Source organism: Rana temporaria, chromosome 7 (assembly GCF_905171775.1).
Source record: "Rana temporaria chromosome 7, aRanTem1.1, whole genome shotgun sequence".
Lineage (NCBI taxonomy): Eukaryota > Metazoa > Chordata > Amphibia > Anura > Ranidae > Rana > Rana temporaria.
Genome location: NC_053495.1, coordinates 19,659,393 through 19,675,497, shown reverse-complemented (window position 1 = coordinate 19,675,497; position 16,105 = coordinate 19,659,393). Strand labels below are relative to the sequence as shown.

General features: G+C 47.3%; 1 protein-coding gene across 1 annotated transcript in view; it reads left to right on the top strand.

Annotated features, from left to right (window-relative positions):
- The window catches only part of LOC120945137 (tubulin monoglycylase TTLL3-like), a 47,545-nt gene extending 31,744 nt beyond the window's left edge, over positions 1-15,801 (top strand). Inside the window, exons 12-16 of the mRNA XM_040359021.1 lie at positions 2,388-2,536; positions 5,791-6,034; positions 7,778-8,213; positions 12,807-13,407; positions 15,528-15,801. Coding sequence (XP_040214955.1) covers positions 2,388-2,536; positions 5,791-6,034; positions 7,778-8,213; positions 12,807-13,407; positions 15,528-15,715 — 1,618 coding nt within the window. The 3' untranslated portion in view covers positions 15,716-15,801. The remainder of the gene's footprint in view (positions 1-2,387; positions 2,537-5,790; positions 6,035-7,777; positions 8,214-12,806; positions 13,408-15,527) is intronic.
- The last annotated feature ends 304 nt before the right edge of the window (positions 15,802-16,105 follow it).

Genomic DNA, 16,105 nt, shown 5'->3' with positions numbered 1-16,105 from the left:
GACAGGATGGGATGAGGACAGGGGGACAGGATGGGATGAACACAGGGGGACAGGATGGGATGTGCACAGGGGACAGGATGGGATGAGCACAGGGGGACGGGATGGGATTTTGCCGCCCCCCGCAAAGTGCCGCCCTAGGCCTGGGCCTTGTCGGCCTAGGCCAAAATACATCACTGCCTTATTTGCATGCTTACCCCTTAAGCATAAACCCCCCCTTCCTCCCAATACAAATATGCCTCCTGCTGAAATCCCCTTTCTAACACAAATCTTTAATTCCCCCCCCCCCCCAGCTCAAATCTTCTCATTCCCTCACTCCCCATATGCCCCTAGCACAAATCCATCCCACCCCTCCTAAAATCCCCCCAAATTTCCCCTTCTAGCACAAATACCCCCCCCAAATTCCCCCTCCTGGCACAAATATTCTCCCCCCCCCATTCCCCCTCCCAACAAAAATTACCACTCCTAGCACACCTTCCCAAATTACCCCTCCCAACACAAACCCCTTCCCCCCAACCTCCTAGTGGTGCCCCCCCCACATGATACCACTAACCCCAGGGCAACCGTCCCTCCTGCCCCCCCCCCCCTTGTCCCAGCCCTGCCTGGTATCAGCCTCTTGCAGTCCCTGTATAGCAAAGTTCACACTTAAAGAGGTAGGGGTAGCTCTAGGGACCATTCAGGTGTACTACACGGAAATTTACTTTTAAAGAACAAGATGAGAAGAGAGATCAGTCTGTTGCTATACTTATCAGTGGCGGCTGGTGGTAATTTCTTTTGTGGGGGCGGAAAACAGTGCATCCATATACACCCCCCAGTCCGGTTGGTTGGGTTGGAGCACTTACCTCATCTATGGCAGGCAGCGCTTTACCCAGGCGGCAGGCATCGCGGGCGGCGGGCATTACGGGCAGCTTCCTCTTCCACACCTTGGTGGGCTCGTAGCGCAGTGCTCTGCGCCCCGAGCCCATCCTAATTTGAAGCCTATTAGAGCCTCTGGCTCTAATCAGGTGCTTAAAAAAAACACCCCCCCCCCCATTAAAATCTAAGCTTCCAACATCCTGCATGGGGGCCGGAAACATTTATAGGGGGGTGGTGCCTGTGCTCCCTTAATAGATGGGCCGCCCCTGATACTTATACTATCCAATCAGTGGTCTAGGGGTAGAAAGAGGACACTACTGTATTTCTGAACTGTAAGTAGTGTTATCCACCTGGCTGTGAGGTATGATGGGGCTTTGTAAATCTTAGGACTAGATGGAAAGATATAATAAAAAGCATCAGAGAGGAAGAACAGGTTGAGGTGTTTCTTGATTGAATAAAGTTATTTAGAAGACAACGTTTTTCAGTATGTTGTCTTGCCTCATAGAGCAGGGGTGTCCAAACTTTTATCAAAGAGGGCCGGATTTGATGAAGTGAACATGCGTGAGGGCCGACCATTTTGCCTGACATTCTTTGAACCATTAAAAATTTGGTCTAAGTGTGTTTGTCAGAGCACTGCTCAACAAGAATTCTATCGCTTTTGTGGCCCCGACGAATCCCCTAGCACTGCTCATGACTAAGGATGAGCTTGAGAGTGTTATTTGGATATACCGTATTTATTGGTGTATAACACACACCTTCACTTTAAGAGGGAAGTTTCAGGAAAAAAATTAAATTTTAAATAAAGAACTGTGAAGCAAAATAATCTGCAGCCTCCCCATTGCCATGAATGCAGCTCCCCACTGCCATGAATGCAGCCTCCCCATTGCCATTAGTGCAGCCTGATTCATGCTCATCTGCAGCCTCCCCATTGCCATGAATGCAGCCTCCCCATTGCCATGAATGCAGCCTGATCCATGCCCATCTGCAGCCTCGGAGGGGACAGGGAGGGGGCGGGACGAGCGCCAACAGATTACATACAGGAGAATCTCCTGTTTAAAGAGCGGCCTCTTTAATACAAAGCCCCGCCTCCTATGATAGACAGAACTTCGTCCAACGGCAGCCCAGGAGACAGGACTTCCTAGTACAGATGCCGCTGAGTAAACAGAAGATTCTCCTGTATGTAATCTGACAGCGCTCGTTCTGCCACCTCCCTGTCCTCTCTGAGGTGGCGCCGATAAATACAGTATATATCTTTAATGGCCTGGGGGGGCCGCAAAAGATATATATATCCAAATTATCAGGGGGGGCCACATTGAACCGGAACAAGGGCCGCAATCGGCCCGCGGGCCGGACTTTGGACATGCCTGTCATAGAGTATGCTGGCATTATGCGGTAACAAGACTCAATGTTGGGTCGCAGCTGGAATGCGTGGCCTGGCGGGATGGTGGAGCGGAGTCATGGAACCAGAAATATCCACTGAAACATTAGAGTTGTATGTACTGGCTTTTAAATAATCAGTTCCTATCTTATTGCAGTGACGGGGCTGTGATAGATCAATCTTCCTCCTATGTGGACCAGTGTGATCATGTATTAAGACGATTGGCAGAAGTGAACCCACAGCTGGACATTGAAGGAGACAGAAACATCTGGATTGTTAAACCAGGTGCCAAATCCAGAGGAAGAGGTGAGAGAACAAGATTCACACGACGTCAAGTCCTTCCATACCTTGCCATACTGACCTACCCAATCCATTATGTCTGGAGCTTTGGTTTCCTCTGCCCCAATGCATTACAACAAAACAGTCAGCCCTCCTAAAACTAATACAGTGAAACCTTGGTTTGAGAGTAACTTGGTTTGAGAGCGTTTTGAAAGACAAGCAAAATTTTTTAATACATTTTGACTTGATATACAAGCGATGTCTTGATATAAGAGTAGAGTCATGTCACAACTGAGTATAAAAGAGAAGAGAGGAGCCTCTAAGTGTAGCAATTTGGTTACATTTAATGAAGGTACAACATTTCGAAACTCACATGGTTGATGAATAAAACAGGTTCATCTAAGTATGCAGAGATCCGGGGTATAGCTGTCCACATAGACCGTCCTCCTCACCACCATTGATGTCGTCCCGTCCACGAGTGGTTCAAGCCTCGCTTTCAGATCGCTCTACTGCAGGGTAGTCTTTCCGGTCATGATTGCAGACTGACAGCGGTGAGGAAGACAGTCTATGTGGATCGCTTTACCCCCAGATCCCTGCATAGATGTGCTTCTTTTTATCATCAACCATGTAAATTGCTAAATATATTTAGAAGGATTCAGGTTGAGCGGCGCTTCTTTGTTCCGACGTAGCGCAGGTCATTTACGCTACGCCGCCGCAAGTTAGAGAGGCACGTGCTGTATTCACAAAGCACTTGCGTCCTAAGTTACGGCGGCGTAGCGTAAATGTGCCGGCGTAAGCGCACCTAATTCAAATTGGGAAGAGCTGGGCGTGTTTTATGTTAATAAGGCATGACCCCGTGTAATTGACGTTTTGATCGTACGGCGCATGCGTCGTCTGTGGACGTATCCCAGTGCGTCGGATAGAATGCCTAAGATACGTCGAACACTGCCTACGACGTGAACGTAACCTACGCACAGCCCTATTCGCGTACGACTTACGCAAACTACGTAAAAAAGATACGTTTGTTCCGACGTCCATACTTTGCATGGGCTGTGCCACCTAGAGACCAGCTTTATCTTTACGCCGGCGTATGTCTTACGTAAACGGCGTAACTAAATGCGACGGGCGGACGTACGTTTGTGAATCGGCGTATCTTGCTCATTTGCATATCCGACGCGGAAAACAACGGAAGTGCCACCTAGCGGCCAGCGTAAATATGCACCCTAACATAGGAGACTTACGCCGCTCGTATCTTAGCCTAATTTAAGCGTATCTGGTTTCCAGAATACGCTTAAATATACTACGGCGCAGATTCGGAGTTACGACGGCGTATCTACTGATACGCCGGCGTAACTCTACGTGAATCTGGCTATTTACCTTCATTAAATGTAACCATAATGCTACACTTAGAGGCTCCTCTCTGTAGCTCCTGCTGGATTTTGCTTCTAATCCCCTTGTGGAGGCTTCTATTTGTGGATGGACATTTTATGGTCACACAACCTATCACATTGCTATAATCTTTTTATATGGACTATAAACTGAAGGACTTATGAATAAATGGTTGTGGAACAAATCATTTGAGTTTCCATTATTTCTTATGGGAAAATTTGCTTTGATATACAAGTGCTTTGGATTACAAGCATGCTTCCAGAACGAATTATGCTCGCAATCCAAGGTTTTACTATATTTCAATTATGAACGGAAACTGGAGTCTCTGCCCCTCACCTCCTATTATATGGTGTCAACATTTTATGTCAACATGAATCAAACATTTATGAACCTACCTTGTAGATATAAAGGACACAGGAGCACCTGAAAGAAAACTGTGCCAACACAAGGAGCACATAAAGACTATTAGGTAGATTCACGTACGTCGGCTTAACTTTGTACGGGCGTAACGTATGTTATTTACGTTACGCCGCCGCAAGTTAGAGAGGCAAGTGCAGTATTCACAAAGCACTTGCTCCGTAAGTTGCGGCGGCGTAGCGTAAATTGGCCGGCGTAAGCCCGCCAAATTCAAATGTGGAAGAGGTGGGCGTGTTTTATGGAAATTATTCGTGATCTCACATAAATGACGCTTCGAACAAACGGCGCATGCCCTGTCCGTGGACGTATCCCAGTGCGCATGCTCCAAATCACGTCGCAAAAAGTCAATGCTTTCGACGTGAACGTAACTTACGCACAGCCCCATTCACGGACGAGTTACGACGTAAAACGTGAAAAATTTGACGGCTGTCCGACGTTCATACTTAACATTGGCTGCGCCATCTTTTTGGTGGTTTATCTTTACGCCTGAAAACGCCTTACGTAAACGGCCTATCTTTACTGCGACGGGCGAGCGTACGTGAATAGGCGTATCTTGCTGATTTACATATTCTAGGCGTAAATCAGCGTACACGTCTCTGGCGGCCAGCGTAAATAGACAGCTAAGATACGACGGCGTAGGAGACTTACGCCGGTCGTATCTTAGCAACATTTAAAGCGGGAGTTCACCCATTTAAAAAAAAAAAAAAAATCTCCCCTTAGCTTCCTGCTCGTTCGGTCTAGGGGAATCGGCTATTTATATTAAAATAGGTGCAGTACTTACCCGTTTTCGAGCTGTATCTTCTTCCGTCGCTTCCGGGTATGGGTCTTCGGGAGCGGGCGTTCCTTCTTGATTGACATTCTTCCGAGAGGCTTCCGACGGTCGCATCCATCGCGTCACTCGTAGCCGAAAGAAGCCGAACGTCGGTGCGGCTCTATACTGCGCCTGCGCACCGACGTTCGGCTTCTTTCGGAAAATCGTGACGCGATGGATGCGACCGTCGGAAGCCTCTCGGAAACCTGTCAATCAAGAAGGACCGCCCATTCCCGAAGCCCATACCCGGAAGCGACGGAGAGGATGCGTCTCGTAAACGGGTAAGTACTGCACATATTTTAAAATAAATTGCCGATTCCCCTAGTAATAACGAGCAGGAAGCGAAGGGGGAAAAGTGCCCTCTAAGGGTGAACCCCCGCTTTAAGTGTATCTCAGTTTAACATACGCTTAAATATACGACGGCGCGGATTCGGAGTTACGACGGCGTATCTACTGATACGCCGTCGTAACTGTACCTGAATCTGGCTATTCATGTAGATGTGGACCTGATGCCCCATCATTGCAAGGCAAAATATACATTTTGTACATCTGCACATACTGTACAACAAAATAGTTGTAGACATTCCATATGTGTTGAGCTCATCCAAGGCAGATGGATGTGGTTGGTGGAATCTAAACATGGTTGAACTTCCTTTTTCCCCAGGAATAATCTGTATGGATCGCCTGGAGGAAATCCTGAAGTTGGTGGATTGTGATCCCATGATCGTAAAGGATGGTAAATGGGTGGTGCAGAAATACATCGAGAGGCCGCTGCTCATCTTTGGCACAAAGTTTGACGTCCGCCAGTGGTTCCTGGTGACAGACTGGAATCCGCTGACCATATGGTTTTACCGAGAGTGTTATGTCCGCTTTTCAACCCAGCCATACTCCCTGGAGAATCTAGACGTGTAGGTTGAGTTGGGACTATATAGAAACTAGGGGTTTAATAAACACCTTTATTTTTAGATGTTAAACATGCAGGCCAGGCTACAAGGTTTGGTTTTCACAGATCCTATCCGCTAGGGCGCAGGGATATGCAATTAGCGGACCTCCAGCTGTTGCAGAACTACAAGTCCCATGAGGCATAGCAAGACTGACAGCCACAAGCATGACACCCAAAGGCAGAGGCATGATGGGAATTGTAGTTTTGCAACATCTGGAGGTCCGCTAATTGCATATCCCTGGCGGCTAGGGCCATATACACGCTGTCATGTCACCTGATCCAACGCTGTGGAAAGGTGTTGTCAAGGTAACTCCATAAAAAGAAAAATGGCGAGGGGCCCCATTATCATGTATATTGTATATGATCAATGTATAATGTAGAGGTAATGAATACCTATTTTCAGCCTCACCAGCGCCAATCAATTCAACCTCACCAGCACCCATCAATTCAGCCTCAGCAGGGTCCATCAATTCAGCCTCACCAGTGCCCATCAATTCAGCCTCACCAGCGCCCATCAATTCAGCCTCACCAGCGCCCATCAATTTAGCCTCACCAGCGCCCATCAATGAATGTTTGCTTGCTTCCATTCATTAGGGAGTTTGGACACAGACACAGCCCTCCACCGCCAGTGCGCCTCTGACACTATGTATAAATGGGACGACGGCTGCCTGCTGATGCTGAGACTTAGTTGTTTTTTGCAGAGAGAAGAGGGTAGGAACACCAGTGGCTGGGTGCTCCTAGGCAACAGTGCGCCCTAGTTTGCCTAGTGGTTGCACCGGCCCTGTAGGAGCTTGAAATGCCTAACAAAGTGCAAGTGGGAAGTCTGCTAAACCAGACTGCACTGGATGCTTTAAGTCTTTCTGACATTCATGTACACACTGTTAGCTGGATTCAGAGAGAGCGCCGCATCTTTAAGGCGGCGTAGCGTATCGTATTTACGCTGCGCCGCGTAAATACGATAGGCAAGTACTGTATTCACAAAGCACTTGCCTCCTAACTTACGGCGGCGTAGCGTAAATGTGGCCGGCGTAAGCGCGCCTAATTCAAATGAGGATGGGGGGGCGTGTTTTATGTAAATGATTGGTGACCTGTGACGTTTTTTTTACGAACGGCGCATGCGACGTTCGTGTACATTTCCCAGTGTGCATTGCTCCAAAGTACGCCGCAAGGACGTATTGGTTTAGACGTGAACGTAAATGACGTCCAGCCCCATTCACGGACGACTTACGCAAACTACGTCAATTTTTCACATTTCGACGGCCATACTTAACATTGACTAGTCCAGCTATTTGTTCGACTAACTTTACGCCGGAAAACGCCTTACGTAAACGGCGTATCTTTATTGCGACGGGCGCACGTACGTTCGTGAATCGGTGTATCTAGGCATTTACATATTATACACCGAACTCAACGGAAGCGCCACCTAGCGGCCAGAGGAAAAATTGCGCCCTAAGATACAACGGCGCAGGCCGTCGTATCTTAGATAGGTTTAAGTGTATCTCAGTTTGAGAATACACTTAAACTTACGACGGCGCAGATTCCGAGTTACGTCGGCGTATCTACTGATACGCCGGCGTAACTCTCTCCAGCTATGTATTTGATTTGACAACCCTACCTGGCCATCGAGAATTTCAGAAAAACGAAGTGCATACATTTTATTGAGGTGTAATAATGTATAGTACATAACAGTCTAATCTTCTTCCCCTAGCTCCATTCATTTATGCAACAACTCCATCCAGAAGAATTTTGAGAATTCCCGGCATCGTCACCCTCAGGTGCCTTTGGACAATATGTGGTCCAGTGACCAATTCCAGGCCCATCTTCAGAAGCTAGGAGAAAGACGTGCCTGGACCGACATCATTGTCCCAGGGATGAAAGCCATTATCATACACGCCATGCAGAGCGCTCAGGATGCTGTGGAGTTCAGGAAAAGCAGCTTTGAATTATACGGGGCAGACTTCATGTTTGGAGAGGACTTCAAGCCCTGGCTGATTGAGATCAATGCCAGTCCAACCATGGCACCTTCAACGACAGTGACCACCAGAATGTGTGCCAGCGTTCAAGAGGACACCATACGCATCATCATAGATAGGAAGAACGATCGCAACTGTGATGTTGGCGGCTTTGAGCTCATCTATAAACAGGTACAGATAATCCATGAACATAAGAAACCCTAAAAATGAAGGGCCAGATCCACGTAGCGCGGCGCATATATCCGCCGGGCGTAACGTATCTAAGATACACTACGCCGCCGTAACTTATTATTTTTTTTTTGAATCCTCAAAGAATTTGCGCTGTAAGTTACGGCGGCGTAGTGTATCTTTGGCGGCGTAAGGGCGGGGAATTCAAATGGATGTAATGGGGGCGTGTTTTATGTAAATACGTCATGACCCGACGTAAACAACGTTTTTTTTTTAACGGCGCATGCGCCGTCCGTGGAGGTATCCCAGTGCGCATGCTCGAAATGAAACCGTAACAAGCCAATGTTTAAGACGGTGACGTCATTCTACGCAAATCCCTATTCGCGAACTACTTAAGCAAACAACGTAAATAATTCAAAATGCGAGGCGGGAACGACAGCCATACTTAACATTGAGTACGCCTCATAATAGCAGGGGTAACTATACGGCGGAAAAACCTGAACGCAAACGACGTAAAAAAATGTGCCAGGACGTACGTTCATGGATTGCCGTAACAAGCTAATTTGCATACTCGACGCGGAATTCGACAGAAACGCCACCTAGCGGCCAGCCGAAAAATTGCACCTAAGATCCGACGGCGTACTAAGACGTACGCCTGTCAGATCGATCCGAGATGCAGTTGTATCTTGTTTTGTAGATACAAAACAAAGATACGACGCTCAAAATTTTAAATTACGCGGTGTATCAAGAGATATGCCGGCGTAATTCTTCTGTGGATCTGGCCCTAAATGTTGAAATTCCAACATTCAGAGGACCAAAGTTCTTTAACAAAATATATGGAGACATCCAATGTTGGTGTTCAGACCACTATTGTAATTACAGTCGAACCTCGGCTTACGAGCATAATTCGTTCCAGGAGAATGCTTGTAATCCAAAGAACTCGCATATCAAAGCCAGTTTCCCCATTGAAGTCGATGGAAATGAAAATAATGAATTCTGCATTGACTTTAATGGGATGCAATACCGCATGCAGCCAGAGGTGGGGGGCGACGGAGAGCCTTAAAAATGTCCAGAAGGGCCGAGAAAACGTTGGCTGACCTCTGCAAATGTCAGAAAGGCTCGGAAACAGTGTATTTCCAAGTCTTTCCGAGCATTGTCGGCTACGGCGCCCCCGCACCTCAGGCCACATGCGGTATGGCAGGCCCTATTAGGTTGAATTCTCCTCGTCTTGCGAGACAACAATCGCAAACTCAGTCAGATTTTTTTTTAAAAGTTGCTCACAAATCAAAACGCTCATTAACGGTGTAACTCTTAAACCGAGATTCCACTGGGTATGCGTTTTTTTTTAGGGAAACAGGACAAGATGGGTTTGTAAGAGAAGTTTCTGTACCTGACCATGGATATACACCCATCAAGTAGATTAGTACTGGACTATCTCGGTACTGATGCACAAACACATAGGGCTAGATTCAGCAATGAATTACGCCGCTGTGTAAATTCAAAGCTGCGCCGGCGTATCTTTTTTCTGAAAGCAAGATACGCCGACATTAGTCTAAGATGCGACTGGCGTAAGTCTCTTACACCGTCGTATCTTAGGGTGCAGGGAGAGGAGAGGGGAGGGGAAGTTTGTGGGGAAGAACAGGGAGAAAGAAACCAACGTCCACGTGATCTAAGCAGGAGTTGAGTAGGTATAGAACTCACCAACAGTTATGAATGAAGTCGAGCCAATACCAGGGGCGGTAATGGGCAGAGCTTAACGGGGGAGAAACTCAGGATGGAACATAGCCCAGCCAAAACCGGAAATATGCCACACACTGAAGCAACAGCACTATCAAAAAGCACTATCAAGTGCAGAAGGAGATAACAGTGGGCTGCATGCAGGTGCACCTGGACCTTACCTGTGACTCCACACCGCCCCTGGACCAGGACCGTACCGCACATTCAGCACATGTCCAAAGAGACCCGTTAAATATGCTCCCCAAACCGTGTATGTCAAACACGACGCCGGTGATCTGCCGAGCTGGTTCCGGCTAACGCAAAAGTTCCTGTGCAGGCGCAATCTGATCTGCCGATATGGTTCCGGCTAACGAGAAAGTTCCTTTAAGGACTGCGCAGGCGCAAACTTGCCGACGGAAATCTCCGAACCTCGGCCGGCATCCAGGGCGACATGGATTTCGAGGAAAGTGGACAGTTGGCCTCACGTCCTCGCTTCACTCGGACGGCTCGCTCCGCCTCCTGGCTCTTTTTTAGACATCCTCCAATCCACAGGGATGTTAAAGAATGAGCCTGCATGTTGGGCGAGGTTCGGAGATTTCCGTCGGCAAGTTTGCGCCTGCGCAGTCCTTGAAGGAACTTTCACGTTAGGGGAACCTTAAGGACAAGTCACCGGCCGGTGGCGTCTGACGTCACCGGGTCAGTTTCCCTGCACTGCGCAGGTGCGTGAGCCCGCATTACTGCGCAAGCACGCCGCAATCCAGTCTACGGGCAGAAGCGCCCAGATCAGGGGAAACACGCGTCCGCTGTGGTGGGGGGGAACAAAGCAGCCTGTAATCGGGTCAATCATCTGGGGCAGTAGATCTGTACAAGAAGGCAAAAATAACATAAACACAGTTATCGGTTTACAATGGAAAACAGAGATAGAAGGATGATATAGAAGTTATAATGAAATACATTCCAAAACATGTGTTTTTTTAGATATAAGTAATGAGATGTCACAAAACTCATTCTGTTGATTTTGTTGGATTCCAAGGTGTTTTCAGGCCATCTGGGAGATATAATCACATCATTGAGTTTTTGCTCCTCCTTTAGGATTGTCTTTTCTGGTAGAATTGACTAGTAGTTATCTGGTAAAGTTCCCAGAGAGACCTTCCATCTCTATAACAAGTAGACCACTTCAGTGATAAATCCAGAGCAGATAATATTCCTGAAAACAGTCTGTAACATCAGATACAGTAAAACCTTGGATTGCGAGCATAATTAATTCCGGAAGCATGCTTGTAATTCAAAGCACTTGTATATCAAAGCCACTTTTCCCATAAGAAATAATAGAAACTCCAATGATTCGTTCCACAACCATTTATTCATAAGACCTTCAGTCTATAGTCCATAGAAAACAGTAGAACTACACATCCCATGAGGCATTGTAACACACTGACATTCACAGGCATGATGGGAATTGTAGTTCCTGAACAACTGGAGGGCCGTAGTTTGAAGACCCTTGATATAAAAAGACCTTTAGTTTATAGTCCATATAAAAAGATTATAGCAATGTGATAAGTTGTGTAACCATAAAATGTCCATTCACAAATGGAAGCCTCCCGCGAATCCGCCACGGAGACCACCGTTATCGTTTACAGGACCGCAGCTGCTGCTGTTACCGAGATATCCATCTTTAACCAGTTAGCAACCGGCCTATAGACGAAATACGTCTACAAGGCGGTTGCTTAACCCCGGGAGGGAGTCAATGTACGTCCTCCCAGAATCGCGCTCCCGCGCGCCCACGGGAGTCTCCGTGACAGCCGGGTCCTCAGGACCCGGCTGATCACGGTAAATCGCCGCTGATAGCGGCGGTTTACCACGTGATCGCTCCATCCAATGACAGAGCGATTACTAGTAAACAAACCGGCGTCATGTGATGACGCCGGTTCCTCCCTCTCCTCTCTGTACCGAACGGTACAGTGTGAGAGGAGAGGGGGGAGAGAGCGGAAGCAGCAGCAGCTGCTGCGGGCTGGATCTGTGACAAATGCAGTCACAGATCCAGCCAGCCATCCATCCCTCCCTGTGCAATACTCTGCAATGCCCCCATACTCCGCAATGCCCCACAATACTCTGCAATGCCCCACAATACTCTGCAATGCCCCACAATACTCCGCAATGCCCCACAATACCCTGCAACGTCGTCTATGGGGATTTTTAAGTAGCGAAGCTTGGCGCCATTCCACAAGCGTGTGCAATTTTGAAGGGTGACATGTTGGGTATCTATTTACTCGGCGTAACTTCATCTTTCACATTTATGCAAAAGAATGAAGAAAAAATACTAAATTTGCCAAATTTTATAACAGAAACAAAGAAAAATTATTTTTTTTTTACAGAATTTTCAGTCTTTTTTCTCTTATAGCGCAAAAAATAAAAAACCCAACGGTGATTAAATACCACCAAAAGAAAGCTCTATTTGTGTGAAAAAAAGGACGGAAATTTCATTTGGGTACAGTGTTGTATGACTGAGTAATTGTCATTCAAATTGTGAGAGCACGAAAGCTGAAAATTGGTCTGGTTATTAAGGGGGTTTACGTGCCCAGTGGTCAAGTGGTTAAAAACAGGACGTATATAGTCGTGAGCAGGTCCTTAAGTGGTTAAATGTAACCATATTGCTACACTTAGAGGCGCCTCTCTTCTTTTTTATACTCAGTTGTGACATGACGATACTCTTATATCAAGACATCGCTTGTATATCAAGTCAAAATTTATTAACAAATGTTGCTTGTCTTGCAAAACGCTCTCAAACCAAGTTACTCTCAAACCAAGGTTTCACTGTACCTTGCATAAGACACAAGACCGGTGCTAGAGATCTGTGATAACATCTTTATTGTATTACAGGCTACAGTGGACATCCCTCAATACGTTGGGATAAATTTGTTAGTCGAAGGAGCCATGGTGAAAAAGCCACGTGTCCCTCATCTAAGACATCCCAACATCCTTGTCAACCAAGGCATGACTCATCTGATCAACCACCAAAGATCCCTCTCCATGGTGCAAGCCAAGGTGTCCACAGCAACAAGTTTTGGTGGGACTCATGATACCACCAAACACCCACCCACCATCCCGTATTCAACACTCAAAGCAACTCATCGTAGAAAAACTCCGCACACCTTGAGCAGGGCAAGGACCACATTCGTCGATAAAGAAAACAAAGCAATGACAGAAGCTCGGTGTGGATCCGAGAGCATAGAGTTGGTCAGGCTTTCCGATAGGCTCAGCGTTGACTACAAGGACACAAAATCGCTTGTGCATGGAGTAAGCGCGGCAAGAGTCATACAGTTTCACCAACGCTTGCTCGCTGCTCCTAAGCTGTGTCTTTCAGAAAAGCCTCCTTTAACGAAACACCTGATTGGACAGAAAGATGCGTCACGCCTGGATCTCAAGATTACAAGCCTTGACTCGGGAGAAATGCAGTTTCTTAAGAAGGCGTCAAGGGCAGGTAAAGAGATCTGTCATTTATAAAGCAGACACTCCAAGAAAGAGACCGTTTACCGTATATACTCGAGTATAAGCCAAGTTTTTCAGTGCATTTTTTGGTGCTGAAAATGCCCCCCTCGGCTTATGCTTGAGTCACCTTTTTGCACCTGATCCCCTAGACCAGGGATCCTCAAACTACGGCCCTCCAGCTGTTGTAGAACTACACATCCCATGAGGCATTGTAACACACTGACATTCACAGACATGACTAGGCATGATGGGAATTGTAGTTCCTGAACAACTGGAGGGCCATAGTTTGACTACCCATGCCCTAGACCCTAATCTTGGCACACATATAGCCCCACTCTTCCTCTACAAGTGTGCAAAGTTTGTTGTCCGGGGGGGGCCTACGGCCGGGGAGCACTGATTTTTCAAAGTCGGGCACCCCTTCTATAGATTCCCTTGTTAAATGGTCTTTTTTTACGGTAACTTTGGGGACCCGTTACCAGCCGACCGTAGGTCTCCTGGACCCGAAACTTGGCACACATGTAGCCCCAGTTCTCCTCTACAAGTGTGCAGCGTTTGCTGTCTGGGAGACCTACGGCCGGGGAGCACCGATTTTTTCAAAGCCAGGCACCCCTTCTATATACTCCCATGTTAAACGCAAGTCTAGTCATGGACACAGTGAACCATGGGCACAGTAAGGCATGCACATGGACACAGTGAGGCACAGGCATAGTGAGGCATGGGCACAGTGAGGCATGCACATGGGCACAGTGAGGCACAGGCATAGTGAGGCATGGGCACAGCAAGGCATGCACATGGACACAGTGAGGCACAGGCATAGTGAGGCACGGGCACAGTGAGGCATGGGCACAGTGAGGCATGCACATGGACACAGTGAGGCACAGGCATAGTGAGGCATGGGCACAGTGAGGCATGCACATGGACACAGTGAGTCATGGGCACAGTGAGGCACGGGCACAGCAAGGCATGCACATGGACACAGTGAGGCACAGGCATAGTGAGACACGGGCACAGTGAGGCATGCACATGGACACAGTGAGGCACAGGCATAGTGAGGCATGGGCACAGTGAGGCATGCACATGGACACAGTGAGGCATGAGCACAGTGAGGCAGTGCTGTCTGGGAGACCTACGGCCGGGGAGCACCGATTTTTCAAAGCCAGGCACCCCTTCTATATACTCCCATGTTAAACGCAAGTCTAGTCATGGACACAGTGAGGCATGGGCACAGTAAGGCATGCACATGGACTCAGTGAGGCACAGGCATAGTGAGGCATGGGCATGGTGAGGCATGCACATGGACACAGTGAGGCACAGGCATAGTGAGGCATGGGCACAGTAAGGCATGCACATGGACACAGTGAGGCATGGGCACAGTGAGGCATGCAGATGGACACCCTAGGCTTATACTCGAGTCAATAAAAGTGCCCTGCATGCAGTTTTATATTATATATACTGTTCTTTCTGCCTGGAAACTGGAGATTGCCCATGACAACCAAAAAGTGTCCCTTTATGTCAAAAGTGGTTTTAGAACAGCGATAGTAAATAAGAACACTTGCAGAATTAAGCGATAGTGAATCGTGGGTAAATAAATGTTATTATAATATTATATATTTTTTTATAGTTATTTATAATATTATAATTTAGTGTTTCAAACTTTATCATACCCGGGATATTTACTAGAGACTTTCATGGGTGCTCAAACTGTGGCTCTCCAGCTGTTGCGGAACTACAATTCCCATGAGGCATTGCAAGCCGCTGACAGGTACAAGCACGTCTCCCAAAGGCTGAGGCATTATGGGAATTGTAGTTTTGCAACAGCTGGAGAGCCACAGGTTGAGCACCCATGTTAAACTAGACTCTTGTTTGGACAGATTTAAGTGTGTTATTACTAAGAATTACAGGCCTAAAATATAAAAACGCCCACATTTCTATGCAAAACAATTGAAGCGGTTTGAGTCGCAAAAATCTGACATAATCATACCGCCAGGGTGGTTAAAATTCATGTATGTAAAGGCAGGTGTCCCCATACTTTTGACAATATAGTGTATATGCTGGTATCCCCTTATATGTAAGGCAGACCTTGTTACTAAACACATTTTCTTTATTATACAGGACTTGACCCTCATCGGATGCCCTGCCTGTTCTGTAAGGGGATCTCCTCTCTGAAAGCCACATGCAGCTGTTCCAAGAGCACCAAATTCCCCCCGAAACCCATCCGCATCCAGCTGAACAAGTTCCACGGAGGAGCACAACAGTTCTCAGCACGGGGAACCGCCATCGTCACATCCCTGCTGCTATGAACCTCCACTGTCTACCGTCTCCTCCCTGCAGAAATGTGATGGCGCCGGTTGTCCCAGCTCGGTGCAAATAAAGTTTTAGAACTGCTTACTGTGCGTTTTCTTTGGGCCGTTTCATATTTCCGGTTAGGTTTGTGTCACTGAAGCCTGGTGCACACGATCGGATTTTCCACAAAGCGTAGGACTTTTGTCCGAAGGGCGTTGGCCAGGAACTTGTATTGCATAAAAAAAAAACGTCAAAGAATTGTCAGCCAACAAACACGAAACACTGTGTTTTCTCTTTCGTTCATAGACGGACACAGCATCCTTTGACCTTAGGGTTATGTCCTTCCTACCAGGAGATTTTAGGCAGAATTCTTACAGCACTTAAGGTGTTAAAACTTTCCTTCATGC